Below are 25141 nucleotides of genomic sequence, written 5' to 3'. Positions count from 1 at the left end.
ATCCCAGTATCGAGAAAAACAGATTTATAAATTTATTTTTTTTAGTCTTAATTCGAGCGAATAATGCTAGGGACAAGGCTTACAATAGCCTAAATTTGTTAAATTGTGGCCATGAAAACTTAAAGTTACTGAAGGATTGTTATTTTTGGATTTTTTGCAGCGCCATTCTGGAATTAAAAACTTAGAAAAATTTTTTTGGTCTTTTGTTTTCTAATTTATTTTTCAACGTTACTGTTGTCCAATTTGCCTTTTTTGCTATGACTGTCGTATAGTCCTAGGTTCCATTTTTTTACAGATCCGTTTGTCACAACACGACTCTATTTTGGGCAAAAAATAACTTTTTTTTCTGCATTTTTTTTAGACCATGGTCGGAAAATTCTCTGCTACTTGCGCAGTAACAGGCTATCCTTCTTTCCAAGTATTTCTGCTTGGCAATGCTCTACCACGTCTTTTTTTTTAAATTGTATTTTCAAACAAAAATGGCTATTTTTTGTCGAATTTAAAGATATCTTAGAACACATGAATTTCCAAAGTATTGAGCACAACACTTTGGCTTCTATTTGTTCAAATGGCATTCCAGTATTTTGGTAAATTAAGTTTTCAAATATGTTCTAGATAATCTGATACAGGCAAGATCGGAATGTTTTCTGAAGCGATGTTCAATAGATAGCAATTGGATGACACACCTCACACATATCCATCTAAAGGGTAGAATTTGACTTTAAAAAAGAAACGCGAGTTTGGAATTTCAGCAGTATGCGAATGCTGATTGTTCTCGATTCTGATTGCTCCTTTCTTGAAGTGCGTAATCAGGACTGATTCAAAAATTGTTCTGGCAGGCGGTGTTTTCTATAAATTTCTAGCATGGTTTGTGTCTAGCTGTTTTTCGTCTTTTTAGTTTTTGACTGATGTTCTGTCGACCTAGTCGTAAAATTGTTATGCTTCCGAAAATTCAAGCTGAATATAGTTGAATTGAAAGAAGTGAAGATTTTGTAAATGTTATGTAAATATCAATCCCTGAAGTCATTTTGAAGGAAAAATTCAAATAATTCGGTTGCACTCAAACAAATAGATGTCGTTCTTTGTTGACTTGCAAGATGTTTGAGATTAAATGGATACAAAAAATGAGGACAAAATTTCTGCTTTTGCCGACTGGCGAGACCTGCCTTGTGGAGCAGCTTAAAGGCAATAATAGCGTCTACGAAATCCATTTCAGTCAAATCCGCTTCTAAAAAAAAACAATCATTTTCAAGTCACATTTTTTGCGTTTTGCTAATACTCTTCCTGGTTGGGCTTTTTTCAAGCAACTTGTTGAATTATAATTTTGCATGAGAGTTGTTTTGATTGAGAGCTCGTATGAGAGTTTTTTTACTCTTTTTGATTAATATCACTTTTTCTGCACCGAATATATCGCAAGCTATGCAAAGATCCTCTTTGCCTCTATTGTGATCGCAATTTTAAGCACAATAAGCTATTATTCGTTGTTCTTTTAGAACTGACCGATTTCTCAAGTTTTTGGCACAACACTTTGGCTTCGATTTGTGTAAATGGCCTCCCAGTATGTTGGTAAATCAAGTTTTAAAATACGTTCTAGACAATTACCCTTGTGATAAGCAAGGGTATTGCAATCGGGTACTAGACTTTTTGCCCTGTAAGCAACTTTGTCCACAAGATCTGCGGACGAAATTTGATGAAATTTTTTATGACAACACAAGATCTGATGAAATTTTTTTGACAACAGTTTTGTTTTCGGCTCAGCAGGTTTCGACCCGAAGTTTTTTTTACCTTTTTTGCCACTCGGTAGTTGATTTCCATGTATTAAGAGCTGTTTATGAACTTCATCCGATACAAATATGAAGTTTTGGTAGCTGTAATTTTTCAACTTTTGTCAATTATTTTTTCAATTTTTTTCTAGCTATTTTTCTGAAATTTTTGATTTGTCTTTTTTTTTCATTCCAAATGTTGTAGCGCAATGTGTTTTTTTGTATCAAAAGTGTTGCGAAGCTCTGCTTCGCCTCTGTGTCTGAAACATCAATTTTTCTTTCTGGGGCGAGGTTCAGTAGTAATAATTGGATGAATTGTATAATCTCCCACTTGCCTCTGCTATTACCCTTTCCCTCACCTATCGCTCCAGAGAGTAGAATTAACAAATTTTTTAAAATCGTTATTTTGGTGATAAACAGTGTTCAAATGCGGATTTCTGGTTGATTGTTCCTTGAAATGTCTAATGGTTACTGACTCAAAAGTTGTTTCAGCAAGTGTGGTTTTCTATAAATATCGAGCACAATTTTTGTCGGTTGTTTTTGACTGATGTTCTGTTGGCTTATTTGTCAAGTTGTTAATCTTCCAAAATTCAAATTAGGTGCAAGTGAAGTCAAAAGTATGTAGGTTCATATCAGTATACAAATGCTGAATTGTTTCCTTTGCCTGTAGCTTGAAATGCCTTGTCTTTATTGACTGAAAAAAACAATAGCAAGTGGGTTTTTCTATAAACAGAAGCACATCTTGTGTCTTGTAGTTTTTTGTTCCGATTTTCTGAACGAAAGTAATGGAATATTCGTGCTCAGGGTGGGTTTTTTAAGACAAATTTCGACTTTTGAACTGGCCATTTTGACCGAATATTTTGTATCATTCAAAAACTATTGTTATCCTGAGCTTAAATTTGAAAAGATATTTGACCTGTGATCATTTTTAGTAAAGTTATGGGGGTTTAAAGATTGCCAATTTGAGACAATTAACTCGCGATATATTTCTCGCTATCAACGCGTAGGCAGAGATTTAATCCGTCTTAGAAATCGTTCCAAATTGGTTGAAAGAAGCTTATTTGCCATAATTGATTTTTTACAAGGCGCGAAATCTATACTTTTGTACTTTATATCGCTTATCCTTTTGTATGGAAATCTATCCTTTTGTGTGGGGGATGAATTTCACAAAAAATCTCTAATTTTAGAAAAAAAATCTTCATTTTGTTTTATTACATTTTTTAAATGTTATTACTGCTCCATAGACCTTAAAAGGCAATCGTAACATTCATCTCTGCGCCCTGATACAAGCAGTTTTTTTTTTACTTTTTGATTTATTTTCCGTCGACTGAGTCGTAAAAATATCATTCTTTCCGAAATTCAAGCTAAGTTTACTTGAACTCAAAGTTATAGAAGCGTTGTGTAAAATATATTATTTACAGGACCACTTCTGATTAGGTTTCCCAGTTTTTTGAATTCATTAACACAGTTTTTTGAATTCATTAAGTGAAGTTATAGTTGCGGTCTCTCTTTAATTACACTTGCCAGCGCGATTTAAGTGTAATCAGGAACTCGAATTTTCCATGAGTCCATTTTTGAATTTTCTCACAAATTTGTAAGCAAGACGTTCAGTTTCTGACACGTGGAAGTACTGACACGGGCTCAAATGTTTAAATGGTTCCATGGTTCATAGAGCGTTTTCTTTTCATTTTTTTCAATTAAGCCTTTTTCTTGACAAAAATGATGTCACATGTTCTGTTTTAGTTAGTGCCAATTACATTATGAGTTGCATAGTGGGTTTTACAAACTAGACTAAGTTTTTCATACTTCGTGCTAATTAAAGAATATTGCGTTATTATTTCGAATTTGTAGTTTTTTTTTCAATTTTAGTAGGCGTTTTTTTTCCGATTGCTTTAAAAATGCCAACTGTATTGTTTTCTATAGTTGTTTTTCTGCGAATGATCACATGCTTGCTAATTTTTATTCCAAGTTTCAAAGTGTACTGCAACATCAGCATCTGAAAAATTAGAGATTTAATTTCTCTCGATTAAGAGGATTCGCGTAACAAACGGTTCCACATACACTCCCACGAGAGATTATTAAATGTTTAGATAGTGATACTAACAACATCAAAGTTGCTGCAAAATTAGTACCCCTTTTTCAAATATTCTCGCAAAAGCATCCTTGATATCGCTTCTAACTGAAACATTCTAGCAATCATTACGACTTGAACTTGAAACAAGAGTTCCGACTACATTCAAAAGTAGATATTTTTTCGTTTGTGTTTTCGTATTCGCTTAGTGAATTTTCGAAAACTCGTTTTCCTGGAGTAAAACCAAGTTTTTCAGGGCTTAAAAAAAGTGTTTTTATTATAGAACTTATTAGCTCGAAATGTTGAACGATTTAGGACTGAAAGAGCTTAAGATGATATATCACTCGACCCATTCCTATAATTTTTTGTGTTAGCCGATTTTTCTGGGAACAGCCGAAGACAAAGCTGTATGCTCAGATCACTTCTTAGCTATAATCATTTTAAAGATAAGGCTGGTTGTCACACCAATGTAATATTCGTAAATGTCTATTATGAGCTGGATGGGCCTAGCCTTTAAATCAAGTAAGGAGTAAGAAATATCCTAATGTTATGGCTTTGTTATTGCCATTTTGTCAGAAGGATTCTGTTGCTTAAACTCCATCAAAAACTATATTTAACAGGCGGCTTTTTGAAGTTGTAGCGCCTTTTTTTGGTAATTACGTTTATCAACTGATAAAAGATCTGTCCCATAATTATATGCTGCTAAGCTCAGCGTCGCCTTTGTGAAATAATGAAAAAAGCTACGAAACGCCTTCTTATCAATTTCAGATATAAAATGAACACTGCCTTGAGACTTCCTTTAATCTCATTGCGAAATAATGTTTTTAGGGGATGCTTATTGCACAATCGAGCAGTTGGTATATTCGCAAAGAAAATTTCACCCGAAAGTCGTCTTACAATTTTACCACCCCTCATTAACATGGAAACATCAGATAGCCAACCTGTCAAGAGTTTGACGATGGAAGATATAATTGAGAAAAGAATTCAGTTTATTCCTCTTTACAGGTTCAGATTACTGGCTTCAGTGATCGCATTTTCGAAGATGAAAATTTATCTGACAGGATTGTCTGTGTTAGTTTTGCCTCCTTTGTCTATCTCAATCTACAGCAGTGGCGCATGAAAGTTATCATTTTAATGTAAAGATTAAGAAAATAATCGACAAAAAGAAGTGCCAACACACTTTTTTTTGGCTCTTGGTGAAGAATCGTTGATGGGCCCTTGATTAAGACCGACGTTATTTAAAAATATATATTAGAGCTGTCGCCTCATCTTCAAACAGTGGTAATGGCGCATAATTGCTCTTGAATCACTGCCTTCCAATGGATAGGCGAGGTCTAAGCCATTTCACCACCCTTCCCATTGTTCTCATTGTTTTAAGCTGAAAACAAAAAGCATGGCACCGTTTGTTTAACGGGAAGCACAATATTTTCTGACCAATTTAAATGTTAGGTAACACATTGGTGTACAAGTATAAATAAATTACTCCGATAAATATATAGAAAGCCACAGCGAAAATTATGGTCGCCAAAATTTTCTGAAACAACATGCAACTTGGTTGAATAGCGTTTCAGTTGTTCTAAAAATTCGTGGGACCCATATTTTCGATTTTTCTGGGAAACATCTATCAGACTTTTCTTGTGTATACGGGCCGAGGAGATAGATCAATCATGATCAAAGAAGATGTTGAATAATAAAATCAGATTTAACTAACAGGTTCAAATTATTAACCTGAGTTATCGCATTTGTTGCATGAAAGTTTTGAGGAAAAATCAATAACTCCCCTCCTTAATTTTTCGGTTACATGTCATTTTGCCCCAGGTCAACTTGTCCCAGCCCAACTTGCCCGATTCCAACTTGCCCCAGATGACAACTTGTCCAATGCCATCTTGTCCCATATAATAAAAAATGAAACTTGCCCCATATTCTTTGATATCCTCGTAGAACATAATGTCGGCATAAAGATGAAAGACTTTTTTGTTGAACAATTAAACTTGAAATAAAATGCGGAATCATTTAAACATGCGCTGATTCAAAATGAGTTCAAAGCATGCATGAACAAAATGAAAGCGGCAAAATTTCAATGCAACTTTCATGTCGAGTTAAATATTTCAAAAGATTGATTGCTGATTTTGTAAGCTTCTATAGCATAGTTAATAGTGCACAACACTCTTAATCAAGAAGTCAAGAGTTCAAAACTTAAAGAAGTCAAAAAATTTTAGTATGAAATCAATGAAATGGAAAACCGCAGGTACTTGTGTGAACTGTATCTTGCGCATCTCCAGTGGTCAGTAGTTTTTGTCGTCTGCTTTTTTGTGAAATCGTGTCCGTTAATAATTAGCGTTCGTTTGTTTCGTTGAGATATTCCCCACGTAAATTGACTCATAGTATTTATGTTGAAGTATTTATGTGGATGTTTAAGAACGAAATGGTAAACAATGAAGCAAAATGAAAGAATAGCTGTGTTTCATTTTGTTTCAAAGGCGCTAATTGTGGATTATTGTCAAAGTTTGGCCTGATATTACCAAAAATTATGGTTTTTTAGGCTCAGCTTCGAATATTTTCGATTAGAGTCTTTTGTTATCTCGAAACGAGTCCAGTGTACATTAGCACTTGCTGGTCCTCAATTTGAACATCAATGAATCAAGTAAAAGTGTTAAGTATGGGATAAAGCGGCATAGGACAAAATGTCATGTGGGGGTAGTTGGCATAGGACAAGTTGCCATGTAGGGCAAGTTAGTATAGGACAAGTTGGCATAGGGCCAATTGACTTGGGGCAAATAGTCCTGACACCAATTTTTCTACTGCCAAATAGGGCTGTGACTAGAATCGACATGATAACTTGGTCCCTGATTGAAATATGTGCAGACACTTTGTTGGATGCAGTAGTAGTGAACAGTGTAGCTGTGTTGTCCTGTTCTCTCCTCTACTGGATGAGTCTGTTCACCAGAGGGTTAATTGGGTTCATCTATGTGTCCGAGTGTGGCACTTGGACTAGATTAGCACACCTCACCTTCTGGGGAAACAGGTAAAAAAATGGTTGTGTGACATTGGTAAGAGATAAGGATCCGTAATATTTAAGTTTCATTTTCTAAAACCTTATTGGTGAAATCATAAACTTTTAAATTTTAATAACCATGCAGTATACTCAAATTATCGATTGTTTCTTTTTTGGTTTGGTCTATTAGTTTTACCACTCTCAGCATAAGTTCGAAATAGTTTGGACATCTCAATCAATCAGATTCATTAATCGATACCCAATTTTCATTAATCGATACCCAACTGAATTTTAAGCATAAAACAAAAGACCCGAAATATCATGCAGAGAAAATGTTTCGTTTTCGTTAAATTGCGATTTGCCTATCTGATGTAGCTTAACACTTAAAATCTGGAGAGATTTTTGTAATGCAGAAATGTATCTCCTATTTTAGACACGATACCATCTTTGAATCCAGTAGAATAATACCTATGCAGTATTCGAAAAACAAGCCTGGATCTAAAATTAAGAAACTGGAACTAGAAGGAATGAGCAACTCCAGGTTCAAGTTTGTCTACAGTCCTCGTCTCAGAATCATCTATGATTTCGACACATTTCACGAGTTTTTAGGTTATGACAGAATGAGTAAATGATCGATAGCCGTTGTCTAAAACGGGTCTGCTTGATTTGATCTTGTTTAAGTGATGTGATGCAGTGGTTTGAAAATTCTCTTGACTATCTCTAATTCCCGATTTATGTTTAATTTCAAAATATATTTTGATCAAATACTTTGAATTAACTGCGATGTGTTTGACTACCTCTGAATAATTTACAACTAGTGCTTTAGCGTTAAATACTAAAATCCAGTGGCAGATTTAGAGGTAGTGGCAGCAACCCCCTCTCAGCCAGTCGATGCCCGCTCTGCTTGATGTCTACTTTCTTTTTGGTACTGTTCTACGCATAGATCTCCGTCCGATTTTACCTTGATAAATGCTCCATATCAGCAGGACTGGTGTGGGAATCAAAGTTTTTACAAGTTTTCATGTATGTACATAATATTGACATCCTTTTTGGTTTTTAAAAACATGCTGTGTTGTTTCTTCAGAGTAAACATGTCATGTGCATCATTGCAATGTCAGAACGAAAAAATTCAGGCACGAAAGCTACTGGATAAGCAGAAGAAAAATGCGCTGAACTGTTTAGCTCTTGATACTATATTCGAACGGCAATTCCGTGAGTATGTAGGGGAAGTCCGAAGACACAAAAAGATGACCTTGGGAATCATGGAAGGTCGATTTCAGCAGAATTGTCTAAATAATGAAGAGGATCCTGATGTAACTGAAAACATGCAGGCCAAAGAGGTCGAGCAATATTTAGGTCTGAAATCAAAAGTCACTCAAGTTTTCAATGAGATCTTAAGAACATGCGCAAGTATTTCAAACGCGACCAGTAGCGAACTCGAGCTTGGAAACTTGAACCCCGAAGAAAGTCTAGATCCGATAGACTTTGATCCAGATCAGGACACGGACCAGTGCATGTTCTGTTTGAATAAAGAACTGATAGCAGAAAGAGAAATGGCAAATCATATGAGCTATCTGAAAGATGTTAAAACGCAAAGATCGACTTCTTTGACGCATATAGATGAACGGGCATCTTCGACTCAATTTGACCTCCCGGCTGTTTCTTCGGGACTCTTCTCTTCGAATGCTCTCGAAGATGCAGTTAAAAGTTTACAGACCTCGGCATGCTCTAGCTCTTTGGATACAACTAGCGTGTCGAATGCATTTTCGCAGCAGGTGCATCATAACCCATTCGGATCTATTCCTCCGAACTCAGATGCTGCGACTGCAGCGTTGTTGTCGTTTCCGATGCTAACTGAGGCGTTGGCGGCGTCGCTTCTCGAAATGGGAATGCAACAGCAACATCAACAGCAGCAAATACAATCTGCAAACGCTTTCAATGACTTCGCAATGATGTTTCCTTTTTACTCAATGCCGGGTTTATCGGATATGCCAAAGAATCTGTCTAAAAATATGGTAACCGACTTCTTCGATGCCGCCCTGGCCTTGCAGAACGGGAATCATACATTAGATCAAGTAATGGGCTCTAATGTTGTCCATCAAGAGATGCCTATGGAAACAGAGGAGTCCCAAATACTAGATGCTTCAACTTCATCTGGCGTCAAAACTGAAAATAATGCAGTCTTGGATGTAACAAAAACTGACAGTGACGATGAAAAATTAACCGGAGGCGCTGGGCTGGAAGATGGAAACGCAGCCAATAAACGAACTTATTCATCGGGCGACCTTCAGCAAGCACTGCGAGACGTTTGCGATGGCAAAATGGGAACGAGGCGGGCTTCGTTGACATACGGAGTTCCGCGATCAACCATTCGAAACCACCTGAACAAGATCAAAGCATACGGAAAGGACATTGCGTTTAGAATGATAGATTCAGAAAATGATTGTTCGGATACTATTGGCGACTTGCTGACTCTCAGAGGAAAACAAATGATTTCAGAACTGAGGTACGTCGAGGAAGCGAAACCTGTTCCCAAAAGCTCCGAAGGAACAACTGTGTTTCCATTAATGGACAAGAGCCAAAACTTATCAGACAGGTTTGTGAGGCATTCTCTAGCCAATCATCTCGAAGATTACCTGTCGCGAGAGAGTTTGAACAATGATTTACTCGGACAATCAAATGACAGATCACATACTCCTATTTTGCCAGAAAAAGTGAACAATGTTTATCTCAGTGAAATGGACATGCAATATTACCCCAATTTGAAGTGTGCTCTAACTGCCGTTCATTCATGTGGAATGAGCGTTTCGAAAGCGAGTGCAATATTTAATATCCACACATCAAATATCAGAGATGCTCTAACGCTGTACATGCTAACCAACTGAAGTTGTTCTGCCCAAATTTCTAGAATTTTTTGGCTAAATTGATGTTCCCTAGCTGTGAACACGTTTTCTTAAAGCCCTCCTTTACCTAATAAAGAACTTCGTTCGTCCTCCTCTAATGGACTGTATCAATGGTGAATATTATTCTATTTTTTTTTTACTTAGCAGCTAATGCTCCCTTTTGCAATAGGGTGTAATGTTTAACAAAACCCGCTATTTTGCGTTCTATGTTGTTTCTGTCGATTCTTCTTACAAAGTTACCAATCTCGTTATTTATTGATTGCCTAAAGGCTTTCGTTTTCGTTCTATTTCTGGTTTCTATGTCTTGCAGAAATATGTTCCCATTTATTAATCATATCGTCAAATTTTATCTCAAATTTTGTCCTTTTGTAAATTGAACATGCTGTAATAACTAGATAATTATGTCCCATGTTTTTGATATCAATCTACACAGTCTGCAGGTTGTAGGCTAGCAAATTTGAATTCTTTTTCTGGGTCGACGACGAAAACCAACAAACAATCAATTCATTAAAAACATTTTTTATCACATGTTTCGTTCACATTTGTGCACATGTTTCGTTCACTTCAAATGAAATCCCTTGTATAGTTTAACCAGTGATTTTAGGAAGTCATAAAGCCTAACTAGGATAGCAAGTAGCACAGAATGTTTCGGCCATATTCATTAAAAATACAGAAAAAAAAGTCGTTTTTAGTGCGTAGTGGGATTCGAAATTAAAAAAAAAATTTGTACAATTTTTAGAAAGCGTTTTTTTTTTGCCAAACAAGCGGTATATGAAACATCCAAAGTTAGTTTTCTCCTTAGTAAAATTAAGATTTTTTATCCTAGAAGTTGGAAAAAAAGATAAATTTCCATATAACGAACGTTACTTGCTCGAAATAAGACTAAATTTCAAATGTTTTTCTCGACACTGGGACAATTTTTTAAATTTTTTTGTGATGCCCCCCGCAATAATAAATTGAGCTATCTCGCACCCAGCAAAATTGAGTAAACACTACAGAATACGTTATCAAAGGCAAGCAGATGGTTGATGTGTTCATAGTATGCAATCAATTGACTAATTGAAATTTATTTTATGTGAATGTCGAGATGAAGTTTTAAAAAATCGGAAAATTTTTTAAAAGTTTTTTTTTGCGAATTTTTGTTTGGGCGAACATTGCCTCGAGGAAAGCAAGTTACCGGGGCTTAAAAGTAATTTTTTAGTTTTTATTTCGTAGATTTTGGGGGTTGCTCAATTGATCATTTTCTGCTATTCAGACAAAGCTACGGATAGTGGAGAGAAAATGTTCTCACTATCCTTTTTTTTACACTATCGAAGTGTACTGAACGATGTCGAATAACTTTCTTGCTAATAGACCGTGCATTATATTGCCAAACGGTCAAAAAGAGGCGTTATTTAAACTGAAAAAATTTAAACCCTAAAAATGACTTTAGTATTTGAAAAAGGCGTTTAAAAAGTGTTAATTGCAGGCACTTCCAGCGCTGAGTTTAATTTCTCATGAGTTGTTAAGGAAAGAGAAAGGGAGGATTTTGGGGCCGATATTTTGCGCCCACTGATTTGTTCGGTTAATTTTCCAGAGTAGTTGTCTTTGACCGAAATTATCTACGAATACTGCATGTTTTTCAAAGATTTGTATTGGTGCAACTTGAAAAAGATTTTTCAGCGGCATAAGAAATGATTATTTGAAGAAATTCAAATTTGCGTCTAAATCCTTTTCAAATTTTATATTGGCGTAACTCTTTTTGCTTACTGTTTTCTAACCCATTTTTTACTCAAGAAAAGCTTGTGTTATAGAATGAACTCTCTTTTTTTTTCCAGCCTAGCTAATATTATTGCGATGCAATCGTTGCGACAAAATGCGTTCATTTTGAAAGTGTTCATTTTGATCAATAACCAGCTATTAAATACAGCCCATGCTAAGGATATTAACACAGGTTATTATATTACGAATAGCACTTTAGCTTCAAAATATCATGGATCTGTAGCGTCGAGGTATACTAATTAACTTTTTCGTATACTAATTAAAGTGCGTCCGCTCTATAAATTGAGGCATGTTAGTTGGTTTTTTTCTTCAAACTGACTGGTACTGCTAATGCGCATAATTGGCTTGCGTCATTTAACATATATGTAGACTCATAATTGGCGTGTGTCACTTCAGAAACTATTCAAAGTTTTACTCTTTCAGTTTTCCCATTAGCGTTATCGGTGATATTTTTGCTTTTGTATGCGAACTGCAATTTCGCCTCTGTGTTAAAATTTGGTACATACTTTTTTGAGACGCTTGTATTGATTTTTTTAAACATTGAGAGTTGATATTGATTCAAAAGTATTTTTACCCAATGACAAAGCTTTTTGTCTCTTTTCTCGCATACTTTTCTGCGACGTTTCTACCAACGTGTCCTTTTCTTTTTGACTCGGTTTTGATAGAATTTGGAGTGTGCGGAATGTGATAGTAAATAAGAGTGCGTGGGGTGTAATGACCTAGTTTTATGTCGAAAAATAAGATCTGCTATGCAAAAAAGTCTTTCTTTGTTTTTCACCAGTAATCGGGAACTAGAGTCTTTCCCGTAAACAATTTTTCTAACAAATCTGTAAGAAATTGAGTTTGACTGATAGAACTCCTTCTCTCTCGGTCTAGCGGTAACGTGCGTGCCTTGGGTCTGCGGTTCGCGTCTCGGTTTGACCTTTTTTTTGCGATACATGTTTCTCTCTCGTTTTCTTTTGACCAGCTTGCATTGCTACTGCTTGCGTTGCTTTCGCCAGCTTAAAAAGGGTTGTCGGTGGTGTTCTTCTTTCGTATTCTATCGTTCTTAATTAACTGATGAGTTCTGGTTAGAAAAAACAGGTGGTGTTTTAAGAAACTCCTGGTTATCGGCCTATTTTTAAGTGCGGCCAGGACTGCTGCCACTAACATCGGACCTGGTTCCCGTTATTCACACTGCAGAAAGAAAGAAAGAATAAGTTTTTCCCAAATCAAAATTTTATACAACATTGTCAAAACTGATAGAGAACAAAAATGACTACGGAGAATTTAGACGAAGGACAAAGTAAATACCCACTGAGAGTCTATCCTTGAAAGCAAATCTACCCTTGCAGAATGGAATGGGTCATGCGAAAAGAATAGGATCTACTGTTCAATCAATGCTCTCTGACTGAAGTGCATTTAGTGCCAAAACTTTCTATTTTTGGGCATTAATTTTTTCTTAAAGAATGCAGTGATTTTTTTCACTTATAAAATGGTTTTGATGATATTTTGTTAGTTTTTCAGGAAAAAGTTCTATCTGACCACGCCAAATTTGAACGTTGCGATTTGACTTTTAATTTCTTTTTCATTTCAATTCTAATTCAATTGTTAAAAAGAAGGCAACTTACGTTCTACAATTAGGAAAGCGGAAATGGCGCGAAAAACGTTAATGACTTAAAGGTTCGAAAGTTGATTTTTTTTGGATTTCCCAGCGGATTAAAATAAAATTTATTTTGATCCATTTTTTTTACTTGGGCTCATTTTATAATAAAGTTGTTGATCATCAATTTTTCGTAAAATCAAGTGTGATAAAAATCTCGAAATTAAAAAAAAATAGTTTTTTTTTCTGTTTAACTTGAGTTCATGGACACATTTTCAACTGTTTCTTGGGTATGTTTTTTAGAGTGAGGCGCAAAAATCTAATTTTGTCTTAGGAATAACATTTTTATTGTATACCATTGATTTTTTGATCCAAAATTATAGTAATTAATTCTATATACTCGATAACGCGTTTTTCGAGGTGATTTTTTACAAACAGTTATTTTTTGATCCGACCATCGAAAATGGCAAGGAACTTTGTTTTCGGGTGTGTTTTTTCCACACAAATTTAGGTACCACAAATAATCATCGGAATGGGTTGATTGATATATCACATAAAAGACCTTCCAGTCGTAATTTCGAAAATCTTCCATGCGATCGAGTAGCGTTTTTTTAAAATAAAAATTGGCAGTTATGCTAAGAAATTTTGATTTTACTTACAGGAAACTAATTGTGGAAGCGTAATTTAGCGCTTCCTTTGTAATGAAAGTATTCAAAATAATTTTAAATTTTAAAAGCAAATTTTTATTTTTAAAAGCAAAAAACTTAATTTCTAATTTTTTTTTGATGTGGTCAGATGTTTTAGCGGCACCCTCAAAGGATCTTTTTTTTCCGTATTCGTCCAAATATTTTAAATTAAAGAAAAACTGCCTGGATCTATTTCAAACTCTAGCCCTTTTTCTCAGTTTGAAAATTAAATGTTTAACCAAGCGGTCATTGAATCTACACGTGTCTTTTAAGCTGAAGCGTTTTGTTTAATACACCTTCGCAAATCTCATTCAATAGAAGCAGTTGGCTTCTCAGAGCTGGAATATTTATAGCCGAATTTTTCTGTTTGTGACGCAAATATGACGAGATAGTTTATATAAAGTGTACCATTCAATGCCGCTCGAACTCAGTTGGAGGTGTTTATTTTGTGTTCAGTTTTCTGACTGAACATTTGCTTTGCAGTAGAGCGTAGTATTTGCTTAAAATTAATTGACATTCGCGTAACAACTAGTTTTATCGGCTAGATATAGGTAAGTTTTTTTCTTAGCTTTTGCTGTTTTCATTTTTGGCTTTTTCGTGCTCGGACGACGTAGCGTTGATAATTGTATGTATCTGAAAGTTTGCTTATTGAAAAGAATTCGGAAAATCAAATCGGAAGTTTTGATTGCTAATAACAAATAATATTGTATTGAATTGTTTGAGTTATTACTAAAATAAAATTTGCTCTGATTGCTTAAACTTGCAAAACAACAAAATTTGGTTTCTTGACATCCAAACTTCATATTTTAGATCGTAAAGTGCAGATTTGGTTGACTTGTTTAGCCATTTTAATATACGAATTGTATGTCCAGTGAAAGAAAACAGAAAACTAAAAGTTCAGCTTCGACCATGCCTGGAAATGCAGACGAGACTATCTTCAGGATCCCGCCCTATTTCTTCATCCATGTTTTGGACCAGAACAGAAACGTAACCCGGGTTGAGGTCGGACCCCAGACATACATTCGACAGGTGAGGACTTTTGCGATCACGAATCCTTAAGTTCAATGCTTAGAATTTCTCAAAAATCAATTTGTTCCGTGAATACATTCTACGCGGGATCGTTTTCCAGTTTAAGGATTCACGAGGCTTTGAAAATTTTCTCATTTTGGTCCTTCTAATTTATATCCAAGCATGATATGTAACAAAAAAAAGTGACAATAAAAAGTCTTACTGGTTTAATAGTGCGGGATTTTATAAACTTTATTTCATTTCACTTGATACCTGCCTATAAGGAAGCAGTGTTTTTTATCTAGACGTTTCTACCAATTTGACCCGCAAGCAGTGACAGCTTAAATGAAAACTGTTTTATTTTATCCATTTTTGGTTTTGCTGCTCTTTGTAAGCTCTTTCATGATTTCTCATAGAATTATCAATTTCTATTCTCACTGAAAAATTTATTGGTTTTGAAATTATGATTTTTGTGACTGACAGGATAATGAGCGAGTGGTGTCTGGTACGAGCAAGATGATCGTTGTTCCTCCGAGGCACTACTGTGTGGTGGAGAACCCCATTGTGACCAATGCCGAAGGAGAAGTGCAGTTTGACCCCTCAGGCCAGGTCAAATTGTGGCATGCTGACCTGGAGGTTAGTATTTTTTTTAGGTTGCGGGACAACTTATTCTATTCCAATTTACCCTATTAAATTTTACCCTTTGCCATTCTACCCTTTATACGAATTTACCCTATGCCAATCTACCCAACGCCAATTTACCCTTCGCCTAAATTAAGACGAAATGATAGCAGCAAAATAATGATAGCCGCAGTCGATTTAACGTGTTGCGAGCTTGCCTACAGACGGTAAGACTCTATAACAAAAATAAGAGCCGGTTATCGCGTAGCGGGCCCACCGGCGACCTTAAATTGAGATAGTCAGCTCAGTTATCTCTGACCAATTGAACTATTTATAGAACCTAGGCTAAATTGGCATAGGGTAGTTTAGAATATAGGGTAAAGTGGCATCGGGTAAATTGGAATCGGGTAGTTTGTCATGGAACCTTTTTTATGGTAGTTCTTGCCAAACTGTTCGAAATTTCCTTTTGAATCGGTGATTACTCATTTTTACTTCAGAAATCAATATTTACTTATTTGAAGACTTATTTAAAATTTACCTCAAACGCTTTTTTCACTGATCGAATGAGTCTGTATTTACAAAAATTTCGGTTTCATAATTCAAGTGTCTATTTTTAAGACATACTCCGGAAGCTCTTTTTTTCAAGGCATACTGCGAAAGCTCTTTTTGCAAGGCATACTTCGAAACCTTTTTTTTCAAGGCATTCTTCGAAAGCTATTCTGCTTGACAAAGTTTACCATATTGACAATGAAAACATTTTGTTTGAATTCTGGCAAGAATTTAGCTATGCAGAAGATTTAACAGCCGTAGAGGTCGTTTTGAGTTGACAAGGTTTGATTTTTATTTTCCTTTTCTTCAGGTCAGACTTTCACGAGAGCCTTTCCCGCTGTATCCAGGAGAAGTTCTAAAGCAAGCGGTTACTCCTCTCAAAATTGTAACAGCAAATACTGCATTAAGACTTCGGTCTATTTTGGATTTCGAAGACGCTGACGGAACTAAACGAGTTGCTGGTGATGAGTGGCTTTTTGAGGGTCCAGGAACTTACATCCCGAGAAAAGAGGTTGCTGTTGATGAGACGATCCGAAGCACTGTGATCAAGCCTAACCAAGCTATCAAGCTCAGAGCACGAAAAGAAACTTTCGACCGAAATGGAAACCCCCGAGTTGTAGGCCAAGAATGGCTTGTGACATCGCGAGGTGCTTATCTTCCTGGCGCATACGAAGAGGTCATCGATGTTGTAGATGCTGTAGTTTTGACCGAGAAGAAAGCGCTTCATCTCCAGGCCAAAATGACATTCAAAGATGTCTACGGCAAGACCAGAAAGTCAGGCGAGGAATGGCTTGTTACCTTCCAAGACGCAGAAACGCATATTCCTGATGTGAATGAGGAGGTTTTGGGAATCATTAACATCACTACATTGAATAATAGACAGTATTGTGTTGTGATGGATCCTTGTGACGCTAAAGGAAAGCCACAACTTGGTCAGAAGAAATTGATCAAAGGAGAGATTTCTTTCTTCTTGCAACCAGGAGAGTACCTTCAAAACGGGATCCAGGATGTCTATGTGCTGGGAGAGGACGATGGTCTGATTTTGAAAGCTAGCGTAGGATTCAATGACGATGCTGGGAATCCGAGAGCTCCTGGAGATTTGTGGATGATCAGAGGTCCTTGTGACTACGTGCCGCGAGTTGAAGTTGAAGTAGTAACGAGGCGAAAGGCAATTCCTTTGGATGAGAATGAAGGAATCTACGTTCGGTACACAACTCTTATAACTTTCTTTGAAATATACTAGAATAGCAAGAAATTGTTCGTCTTTTGTGGCAAATTGAGAGCCTAAACCAGCAGAAAGTTTTCCTTTGTGCATGAAAAATTGAGCATGATTTAAAAAAGACCACAGACACATAAGAGCGTCAACGCCAAATATAACAAATTTCAAAATCATTTTGGAATATCTAAATTGAATGTGACTTTTATATTTTAGCGACATTAAGTCAGGAAAAGTGCGAGCAGTAATTGGCCAGACGTACATGATCACACAAGATGAGGAACTTTGGCAGAAGGATATGTCAGGAGCGGTGGAGAGTCTTCTTTCGCAGTCCAAAGACCCTTTGGCTGACAGGGGTGACAGAAGCCAGAAATCGGACTCTGCCAAACCAAGAGATAGAACTAAAGTAGTCACATACAGGTCAGTAAGCTTAGTGGCAATTTTAGTGTTTGGTCTGGCGCTTAAATTTATCTTGAAACAAAAGCAAGCAATAAATGTGAATCAGTTTAAAAAAGTTAAGCTTTGTGTGACGTTTTTGAAAAGACAACAAAGATTACGCAAAAGAACCGTGATTATATATCTGAGGCAATATTGTTTATATTTAAGCTGTTACCTTTCAGAGTACCACACAATGCTGCGAGTCAAATCTATGACTACAAACTGAAGAAAGCACGAGTCGTCTTCGGACCCGACTTGGTCATGCTCGGACCTGACGAACAGTTCACCCAGCTTAGTATCTCGGGTGGCAAGCCGAAGCGACCCAACGTGATCAAAAGTCTCTGCCTCCTCATGGGTCCCGATTTCATGACAGATATAATCGTGGTCGAAACTTCCGATCACGCACGTTTGTCGCTGCAGCTGTCGTACAACTGGCACTTCGATGTAAAGGAGAAAAGTTTGGAGCAGGCGGCTAAGATCTTCTCGGTTCCGGATTTCGTAGGAGATTGCTGCAAGGCAGTGGCTTCCCGAGTGAGAGGAGCAGTAGCTAGTGTACCGTTCGATGATTTCCACAAGGTCAGTAACTCGTTTTTTTGATGATTTGTCATGCTCATATATTTTCTTTCTTTTGTGGTTGAATTCTTATGTGGTCTCTGCTCACTGGCAAAATATTGAAGGTCGAAATGTTTTCTCACACTCTAGCGATGATTACTTATCAAAATGGGTCTCGTTTTTTCTGCCTCGGAAGCCTTATGCACTTCGCCTTTGCTCATAGGTTCTGTTATATCATTGATCATGCTAGCATGAACAATTGGAAACCAAAATTTAAAATTTTATAGATAGTTAGTTGTGTGTTATTGTTTAGAACTCGGCCAAGATCATCCGCTCGTCTGTGTTTGGAATGGACGAGCATGGCAAAGTGAGGCAGTCGTTCTCTTTCCCCCAGAACTGTCTTTGCATCACAAGCATCGACATCCAGAGTGTGGAGCCAGTTGACCAGAGGACGAGGGATGCTCTCCAGAAGAGTGTCCAGCTGGCCATCGAGATCACCACCAACTCACAAGAGGCAACTGCTAGGTAGTGTAATCAAAAATCTTGTAAATGGAATAAAAAGCCGAAAATCCCGTTGTTTTATAAATACTAGTTGACAACATGAAAGAAGAATTTGCAAAACTAATGAAATCACAGTAGTAGACGCGTTTAGGAAATGATATCTGTTTTGGATCGGTAACTTTTCGGTGAAGTGAGTTAAATTTTTCTGTGAAATGAATTCGAATCCTCAATCTATCCACCCATTTCCAGTTGCCAATGGTTGAATGTATGCAAGTATCCGATTTTATTGAATATACAGCTGCTGATTTTATAGGACAAACTAATTTAATTGGTCCTTGAAACAATACCAGTGTAAGACAAGACTTGTTTTGTTCGTAGACAAGAAGCAGAGCGTCTGGAGCAGGAGGCTCAAGGTCGACTGGAGCGACAGAAGCTGGTGGACGAGGCAGAGGCTGAGAAGTCCAGGTGTCAACTGCTGGAACTGCAGGCCAGCTCGGCTGCTGTCGAGAGCACAGGTACCTTACTCGCATCTTAGATCTCTGTCATATACCGAATGCTACCATATTGTTAATTGAGGTTCTGTTTTTAATGCAATTTTACTCTTACTTTGGCTCTGTTTGAGGTTCTGTTTGTGATTGAGATAATTGAGCTTCTGATTTTAATGCAATTTTAGTCTTACTTTTGCTGCAACTAATTTAAACCGAGCAGATTCGATCATTAAAGTCTAGCTTTCAAATTAATAAATAGGTTAATTTTGGGCCGTATAGCAGAAACGAACGCCTTATTGGAATTTGATTGTAGGTAGATCTAGTAATATGAGATCCAGTGGTATATGTTGTGATATGACATGGTTTGTACTTTTTTCTGAGACTGTGTGAAAGCTCACGTTGATTTTTCTTAAATGAAAGTGAGTAAGCAGGGGCGGATCTAGGATTTTCTTAAGAGGGGCGGATTTTCAAAAAATTTTCGAAAATTTTGTCGACCTTTTTTTTAGGTCGACTGAATTGATTTTTTGAGCTCTCCCTAAGCACTGTTTAGTCCCTGTTTTGCCCAATTTTCTGCGCCGCAGGCAAAATTTTGAAAAAAAAACAGTCCTAAAATGACGTTAGGCACTTTTTGGAAAATGTTGACCAAAAAATCGCATTTTTTCCCCTCAAAATTAGTATATATTGGCGCCAAAAGCGCCTTAAGAAAAATTTTAGGGTCGGTCAGCCAAAAATGGATTTCTTGAAAAGTACCAAAGGGGGACCCTTTGGGTCGGCCGGGTGTCGAATCCCTGAGGGGAGGACCCTAAATCCGCCCCTGTGAGTAAGCCATACTTATTTTTGATTACTAAGAAATTGACTACTGACTGAAGCTATTTTTACAAAATTTCAAATTTATAAATTCTTGTTTGTTTCAACTCTGCGTCCAATTTTTTGCATTTGACTGATTGAAAAATAAAAAATTAGTCTCATGCTTTTTGCATGTTATATGTATGAGTATTTGAATATAGGTCAGGCCAAAGCGGAGGCTCAGAGTAGGGCAGAGGCGAACAGGATTGAGGGCGAGGCGGCAGTTGAGCAGGCGAAGTTGAAGGCGGAGGCCACCAACATAGAGGCCAACTCGGAACTGACGAGACTGAAGGAGGCACGAGTGGCCGAGCTAGACTACGTCAGGGCACAGAATGAACTGGAGATTAATAAGTCCAAGGATCTAGCAAGTAAGTCCTGATGGGAGGGGGCGGGAAATTAGACGACAAGCAAATTAGACGTCTCTTACAAAACGGAGTTTAGACGTTCAAATTTTTATTGCAAAGCTAGCATTTTTGGTTAAAAGCTAAGGGGGGACCGAAAATTAATGCCTAGTACACAATTTCACATATACAAAAACAGTATGTCATCTCATTGCTAATCGAAATATGTATTATCAATGGTTTATATAACCTTTAGCCGAATAATAAGATCCATTTTTTAATGCATAAAGTATAGATCTGTGACTTGTGAAAGTCTGATTTGCTTTTATGAAAGCTTAATCGAAACTTGACTACAGACTGTAAACAGTAACAACAACAATTGAATTACGTCTAATTTCTCATAAATGTGTTTTTTCATTGTACAGTGACGTCTAAATACATGTTTTTTTTGTCATGTCTGTTTAGCTTGTCTTATTTCGTTGGCCCGTGCAGATATATTCAATTCTAATTAGCTGCTATGAAACTGAAAACTTGCATAGCTCTGCTAATTTGTACATGTACCGGTTAACAAGAATCTAAGAAGCAGATTCGCTCTTATGGATGTGGTGAAAAAGACGAAAGCTTTAATAGGTGAAAAACAGCCAAAATTAGACTGAAAAATCTAACTCAGACACGGAGAAAGTAATCGAATTAGAAATGCAATTAGGCGAATTAGATACTTTAGAAATGCTAATTGAATGAATGGATGGTTTGATATAAGAATTGCTTGCTTCAAGTCAAGTGCTCTTTTTGAATTTCTGAGAAACACAAGGCGTTTACTCAGCTTAAAAACTTTTGCGTTCACACACATACAATTAAGAGTATACATGCTCATTAAATTATAATATGAAGCTGAACTAAATTACAGTAAAAAAGAAAAATTCAGAAGAAAAAAAATCAAATTCTATCGAGAAGAACTGTCACGAAAATTAAGGCGATTTACAGTGAAACTTTGAAACATAATTTTTTCCCACAGAATATAGAGCACTTCGATTCGGCTGATCTGACTTTCGTTACAATTTTCTTCAAAAGTTTTTCAGCCTCAGAAGAAGTTGGATTCTGGTCAAAAAGATCGGACTACCAAAAACTTCTTTGATTGAAAAATGAAATTATTTGCCGGAGTCTCTAGAAAATCGCTATCTTTTCATTATGATTTTTGAATATTTTGTTGTGGTTGTTGTAGCCTTGTTGACTTCGGCGACATTGAAATCGTTAATGAAGATTTCGTCTTATCTCAAGTCTAATCTTATTGGCGCCCGACGGGATATGTAGGGCATAACGCTGACGTGAGGTACTTGATCGTCGTTTCAACACTGGAATCGTCTGAACCTATTCATTAGCAACTGACGTCTTATACCTATAATTATAATATTTGAACTCGCCGCGTTGTTTTCTTTTCAGTTAGATTTTTCATTAAACTTTTTACCTTTTGCAATCTTCTAGTTTCGTTCTTGTCTAATTTACACACCCCACTCATATGGAATGTGTTTGACTTAGTTAGCATTGCAGCTAATGGCGTTGAAGCGAACTTCGTGCAAAAATCTGTATTTGTCAGAATTTCGAAGCTCCCAGGTTCCTTTTAATAGTTTTAACCCTTGCGATAAGCAAGGGTATTGCAATCGGATACTTGACTTTTTTCTCTTCAATACCTTACTTTGCAGAATGGTCAATTTTATTAGGAATGTTAACTTTCATCCTCAATAGCTGACATGCTCAATTTCTTGAAATTTTGAATAAAACTACTATCATTAGGGTTGTAATTAGATGGAGGCCGTTTCAGGAAATAATTGTTTTTTAAATAATTTTTTGTATGCTACGTATTGGTATCGTATTCGAAGTTTTTTTTCAGATTTGCCTTTTGAGTTCTAGTTGTTGTCGCGGTTCATTTTCCGTTTGGATAAATGTAATTTTTTTGATCTGGTCGGGTTTTTTGATCGGCTGACTTTTTAAAGCATGGGTTTTAGTTTTATTCAAACCTTTTTGAATTATTCTGTATTATAGGTTTTGTTTCCAAGCTTAAATGACTTTCAATTGTGTTACTACTCTGCTAAATTTCCTGAAAATAATCTTTATTCAAGAGAAACCAAGACAAATGGTGGAAGTTTTTTGAAAGATCAATTTTTTGATTTTTTTTTTCAGAAAAAGTGCCGCGGCTTTATCTTTATTTCCGTAGGTTGTCATTCGATCTATGTGATGTATTGCAGGTAATGCAAAGCATTGTTTTGCATCTGTTTTTAAGTTTTGTAAAGGTGCAGTTACTTCGGTTCTAAAATATGGGATTTTTTTGCTGTTTTCAAATTTTTTTCTGAGTTTTCTAATTTTACGTTTGTCGGTTCATCTGCAAGTAGTGGTAATAATTTTTCTCCATCACAAGTGGTGCGAAGCTCTGGTTCGCTTCTGTGTAAACATTTACATCTTTGACTTATAGCTATGGTTTTCTCTGGTATTCATAGTGTATCGTTCTAGCAGCGCAATAATGCTCACCACCAAATCGACTCTACTATCAGTTTAAAATGAATTGAGATGTATTTCAACATATTTTAGACCAATTTCGTGATGCCACAATGATTTTTAAAATTTTTCTAGCAATCGAGACAGAGAAGTTCAAGAATATGGTTGAGGCTATTGGCAGAGAGACTATCAGAGACATGGCAAATGCAGGTCCAGCCACCCAGGCGAAACTCCTCGCAGGACTGGGAATCAAATCCACCCTCATTACAGACGGAAATTCGCCAATTAATCTGTTCACGACTGCGAATGGCCTGATTGGTCCTATGATCAAATCAGGCGACGAAGAGTGAATAGAGACCATGAAAAATATATAGCAAATTGAATCGGATGCTAAAAAAAAATTAGTAAGTTGAAACGCAAAACGGAAACTATAAATTTCTATCAAGTATATGAAACTTCTGAGAGTTGTTAAGTGTTTGGCCTCAATCATTGATCTATTAATATTGCACAAATTTTTCCAGGTAGAGTTTTAACGAAATCTATTGCAATTTATATGTAGTGTGAAAACTCTTCGGAGATGTTTTTATTTCATGGATGTTTGAAGCGAAAATGTATTATGAATTACCGGACCTTCTTTGGTCTGCTGCTAAAATTTTAGATGTGCTATCCTGTTAACAATTGATACTTCATGCAAAGCCAGCCTGAAAAGGCTAATCATGCTACTTCACTACTCGAACATATTTTCATTGTTGGTGCAAAAACTAGTTTGTTGCCGAGAACACATCTATTGTATAGGAATAATTTAATGTCTATCCACTATTTGAAAAAGAAATACATAAATTTAAGCTGATTTTTTTTTCAATGTTTCTTTGATCAAGTTTTATCAAGTAGATGTCAAATGCGTGCATTAAGTTAAAACCAAGATGATAATAATAGGACTTTGCATGTCTTCGTGATTTCCAACGACTTTCGTTTTGAAAAGCACAGCAATCCAGTAAGTTGATAACACAAGTAAACCATGCAGTTTCTAACCAATACGGCTACTAACCAAGAACATGAGATTTTTGGGATCAAAATCAACTGGACAATTGTTCTGGTGTCAATTCTTTGTACAACTTCTATGGCTTTCCTAGCCAGCGCCTGTGTGCTTTTGCAGTTTCAACGGTACTCGCTATAATACAAAATATGATATGAATAATGTCAAACTTGTCTTAAAAAAACATCTTGCCAATTACTATCGGTGAATTTTTTTGAGCCCAATGAAAATTTAAAACAAAAAATTTAACCCATGGAAAATTCATTTTCTGTATTGTTTCACAATCCAAATTTGTACGGATGCCTCAATAAATTGAACAATTAACACGGCATTGAATCTTCTAAGCGAGTAGCTGTTAATAGGCGTACTCTTTACCTGATGCACCAAATGACAGACATCTGTGCCTCTGTCGCCAGAATAGTGTCTGACATCACGGGACTCCTCCTCGAGATGCGCCAGGTTGCAAAACTGCATTGTTTCTTCCTTACCCCCCTCTAAAATTTGCCCATTTCATCTATTGATTTTTAAATCAAAAGCATGAATAAATATTTTCAATTGTTGTTCAGGTTAAAATGTGATTTATAAGCATTTTTTGCTCAAAGTTCACAGGTATTTCATCCAAAAAAGATCGCGTTGAAATAACTGAGCAAGTATTTGGAAGAGTTGAAACCTTTCAAAACTGACTCCTTTCAAGTATAGCTTACTGCAAATTGGTGTTTGTCTGGTTTTTTTCATCACTGTGTTATGGTAGCTCGATTGCTGTTAGTCTCGTTTCGGTTCTGAGGTAGATCGATTTCGTGTAGCTGGCTGATTGACAACATTTCATTTCATACGTAAATTAACCGTAATTATCGGAAATTACAAGTCAACAAAAATATCAAACTGCCATAAATTTCGGTATTTAAAAGCAGAATTGTTCAATTTCATAAAATACGCAAAATGAAAACTGTAATACATCATTTGTTTAGTTTGTTTACATACTTTGTTTAGTTGTTTCAGTTTTTTTTACTTTTTCACACACTTCGTTCACCAAAAAATTCATTGATTTTGACCTTGGTTTTTCTCGCTATAATATCTAGCGAGAATAATGACAGAAAAGTAATCTGGTGGCTATCGAAAGTAAATAGTAGATTTATTTGGAGGTTCGGAAGAAATTGTTTGTCTGCAGGCTAACGTGGATATAGCCAGGCTAGTTTTGGACATGAATGGGAGAGAGGGTATGGCCATAATCATGGCCACTGGTTCGCCCACTAACTCGGAAGATGATGTAAATAACAACTCTAACAATGCACAG

At 36.3% G+C, this 25141-nt stretch overlaps 2 protein-coding genes and 1 long non-coding RNA gene across 4 annotated transcripts in view; all 3 read left to right on the top strand.

Moving 5' to 3' along the window:
• Positions 1-25141, top strand: part of LOC134848893 (transmembrane protein 216-like) — a 354893-nt gene that overhangs the window by 320453 nt on the left and 9299 nt on the right. The gene's annotated exons all lie outside the window — the stretch shown is intronic.
• On the top strand, positions 4607-7643 carry LOC134847817 (uncharacterized). The gene is made up of 3 exons (XR_010162878.1): positions 4607-4956; positions 6700-6859; positions 7263-7643. It is a non-coding gene; the product is annotated as an uncharacterized LOC134847817 (long non-coding RNA).
• Positions 14078-23673, top strand: LOC134848899 (major vault protein-like). 2 transcript variants are annotated; one of them, XM_063866438.1, is made up of 10 exons: positions 14078-14312; positions 14605-14790; positions 15253-15405; positions 16250-17145; positions 17372-17575; positions 17776-18169; positions 18459-18670; positions 19025-19161; positions 20142-20348; positions 22947-23673. In XM_063866438.1, the coding sequence occupies exons 2-10, from the start codon at positions 14626-14628 to the stop codon at positions 23159-23161; spliced, it is 2583 nt and encodes an 860-aa protein (XP_063722508.1). In that variant the 5' UTR covers positions 14078-14312; positions 14605-14625; the 3' UTR covers positions 23162-23673. The 2 variants fall into 2 exon arrangements, with proteins under 2 accessions (XP_063722508.1, XP_063722507.1); XM_063866437.1 differs by having other exon boundaries at positions 14079-14312; positions 14572-14790.

The sequence above is a fragment of the Symsagittifera roscoffensis genome, chromosome 6 (genome assembly GCF_963678635.1).
Source record: "Symsagittifera roscoffensis chromosome 6, txSymRosc1.1, whole genome shotgun sequence".
NCBI classification, from domain to species: Eukaryota; Metazoa; Xenacoelomorpha; order Acoela; family Convolutidae; genus Symsagittifera; species Symsagittifera roscoffensis.
Note: the sequence above shows the minus strand (reverse complement) of the source record. Positions and strands in the feature narration are given on the sequence as shown.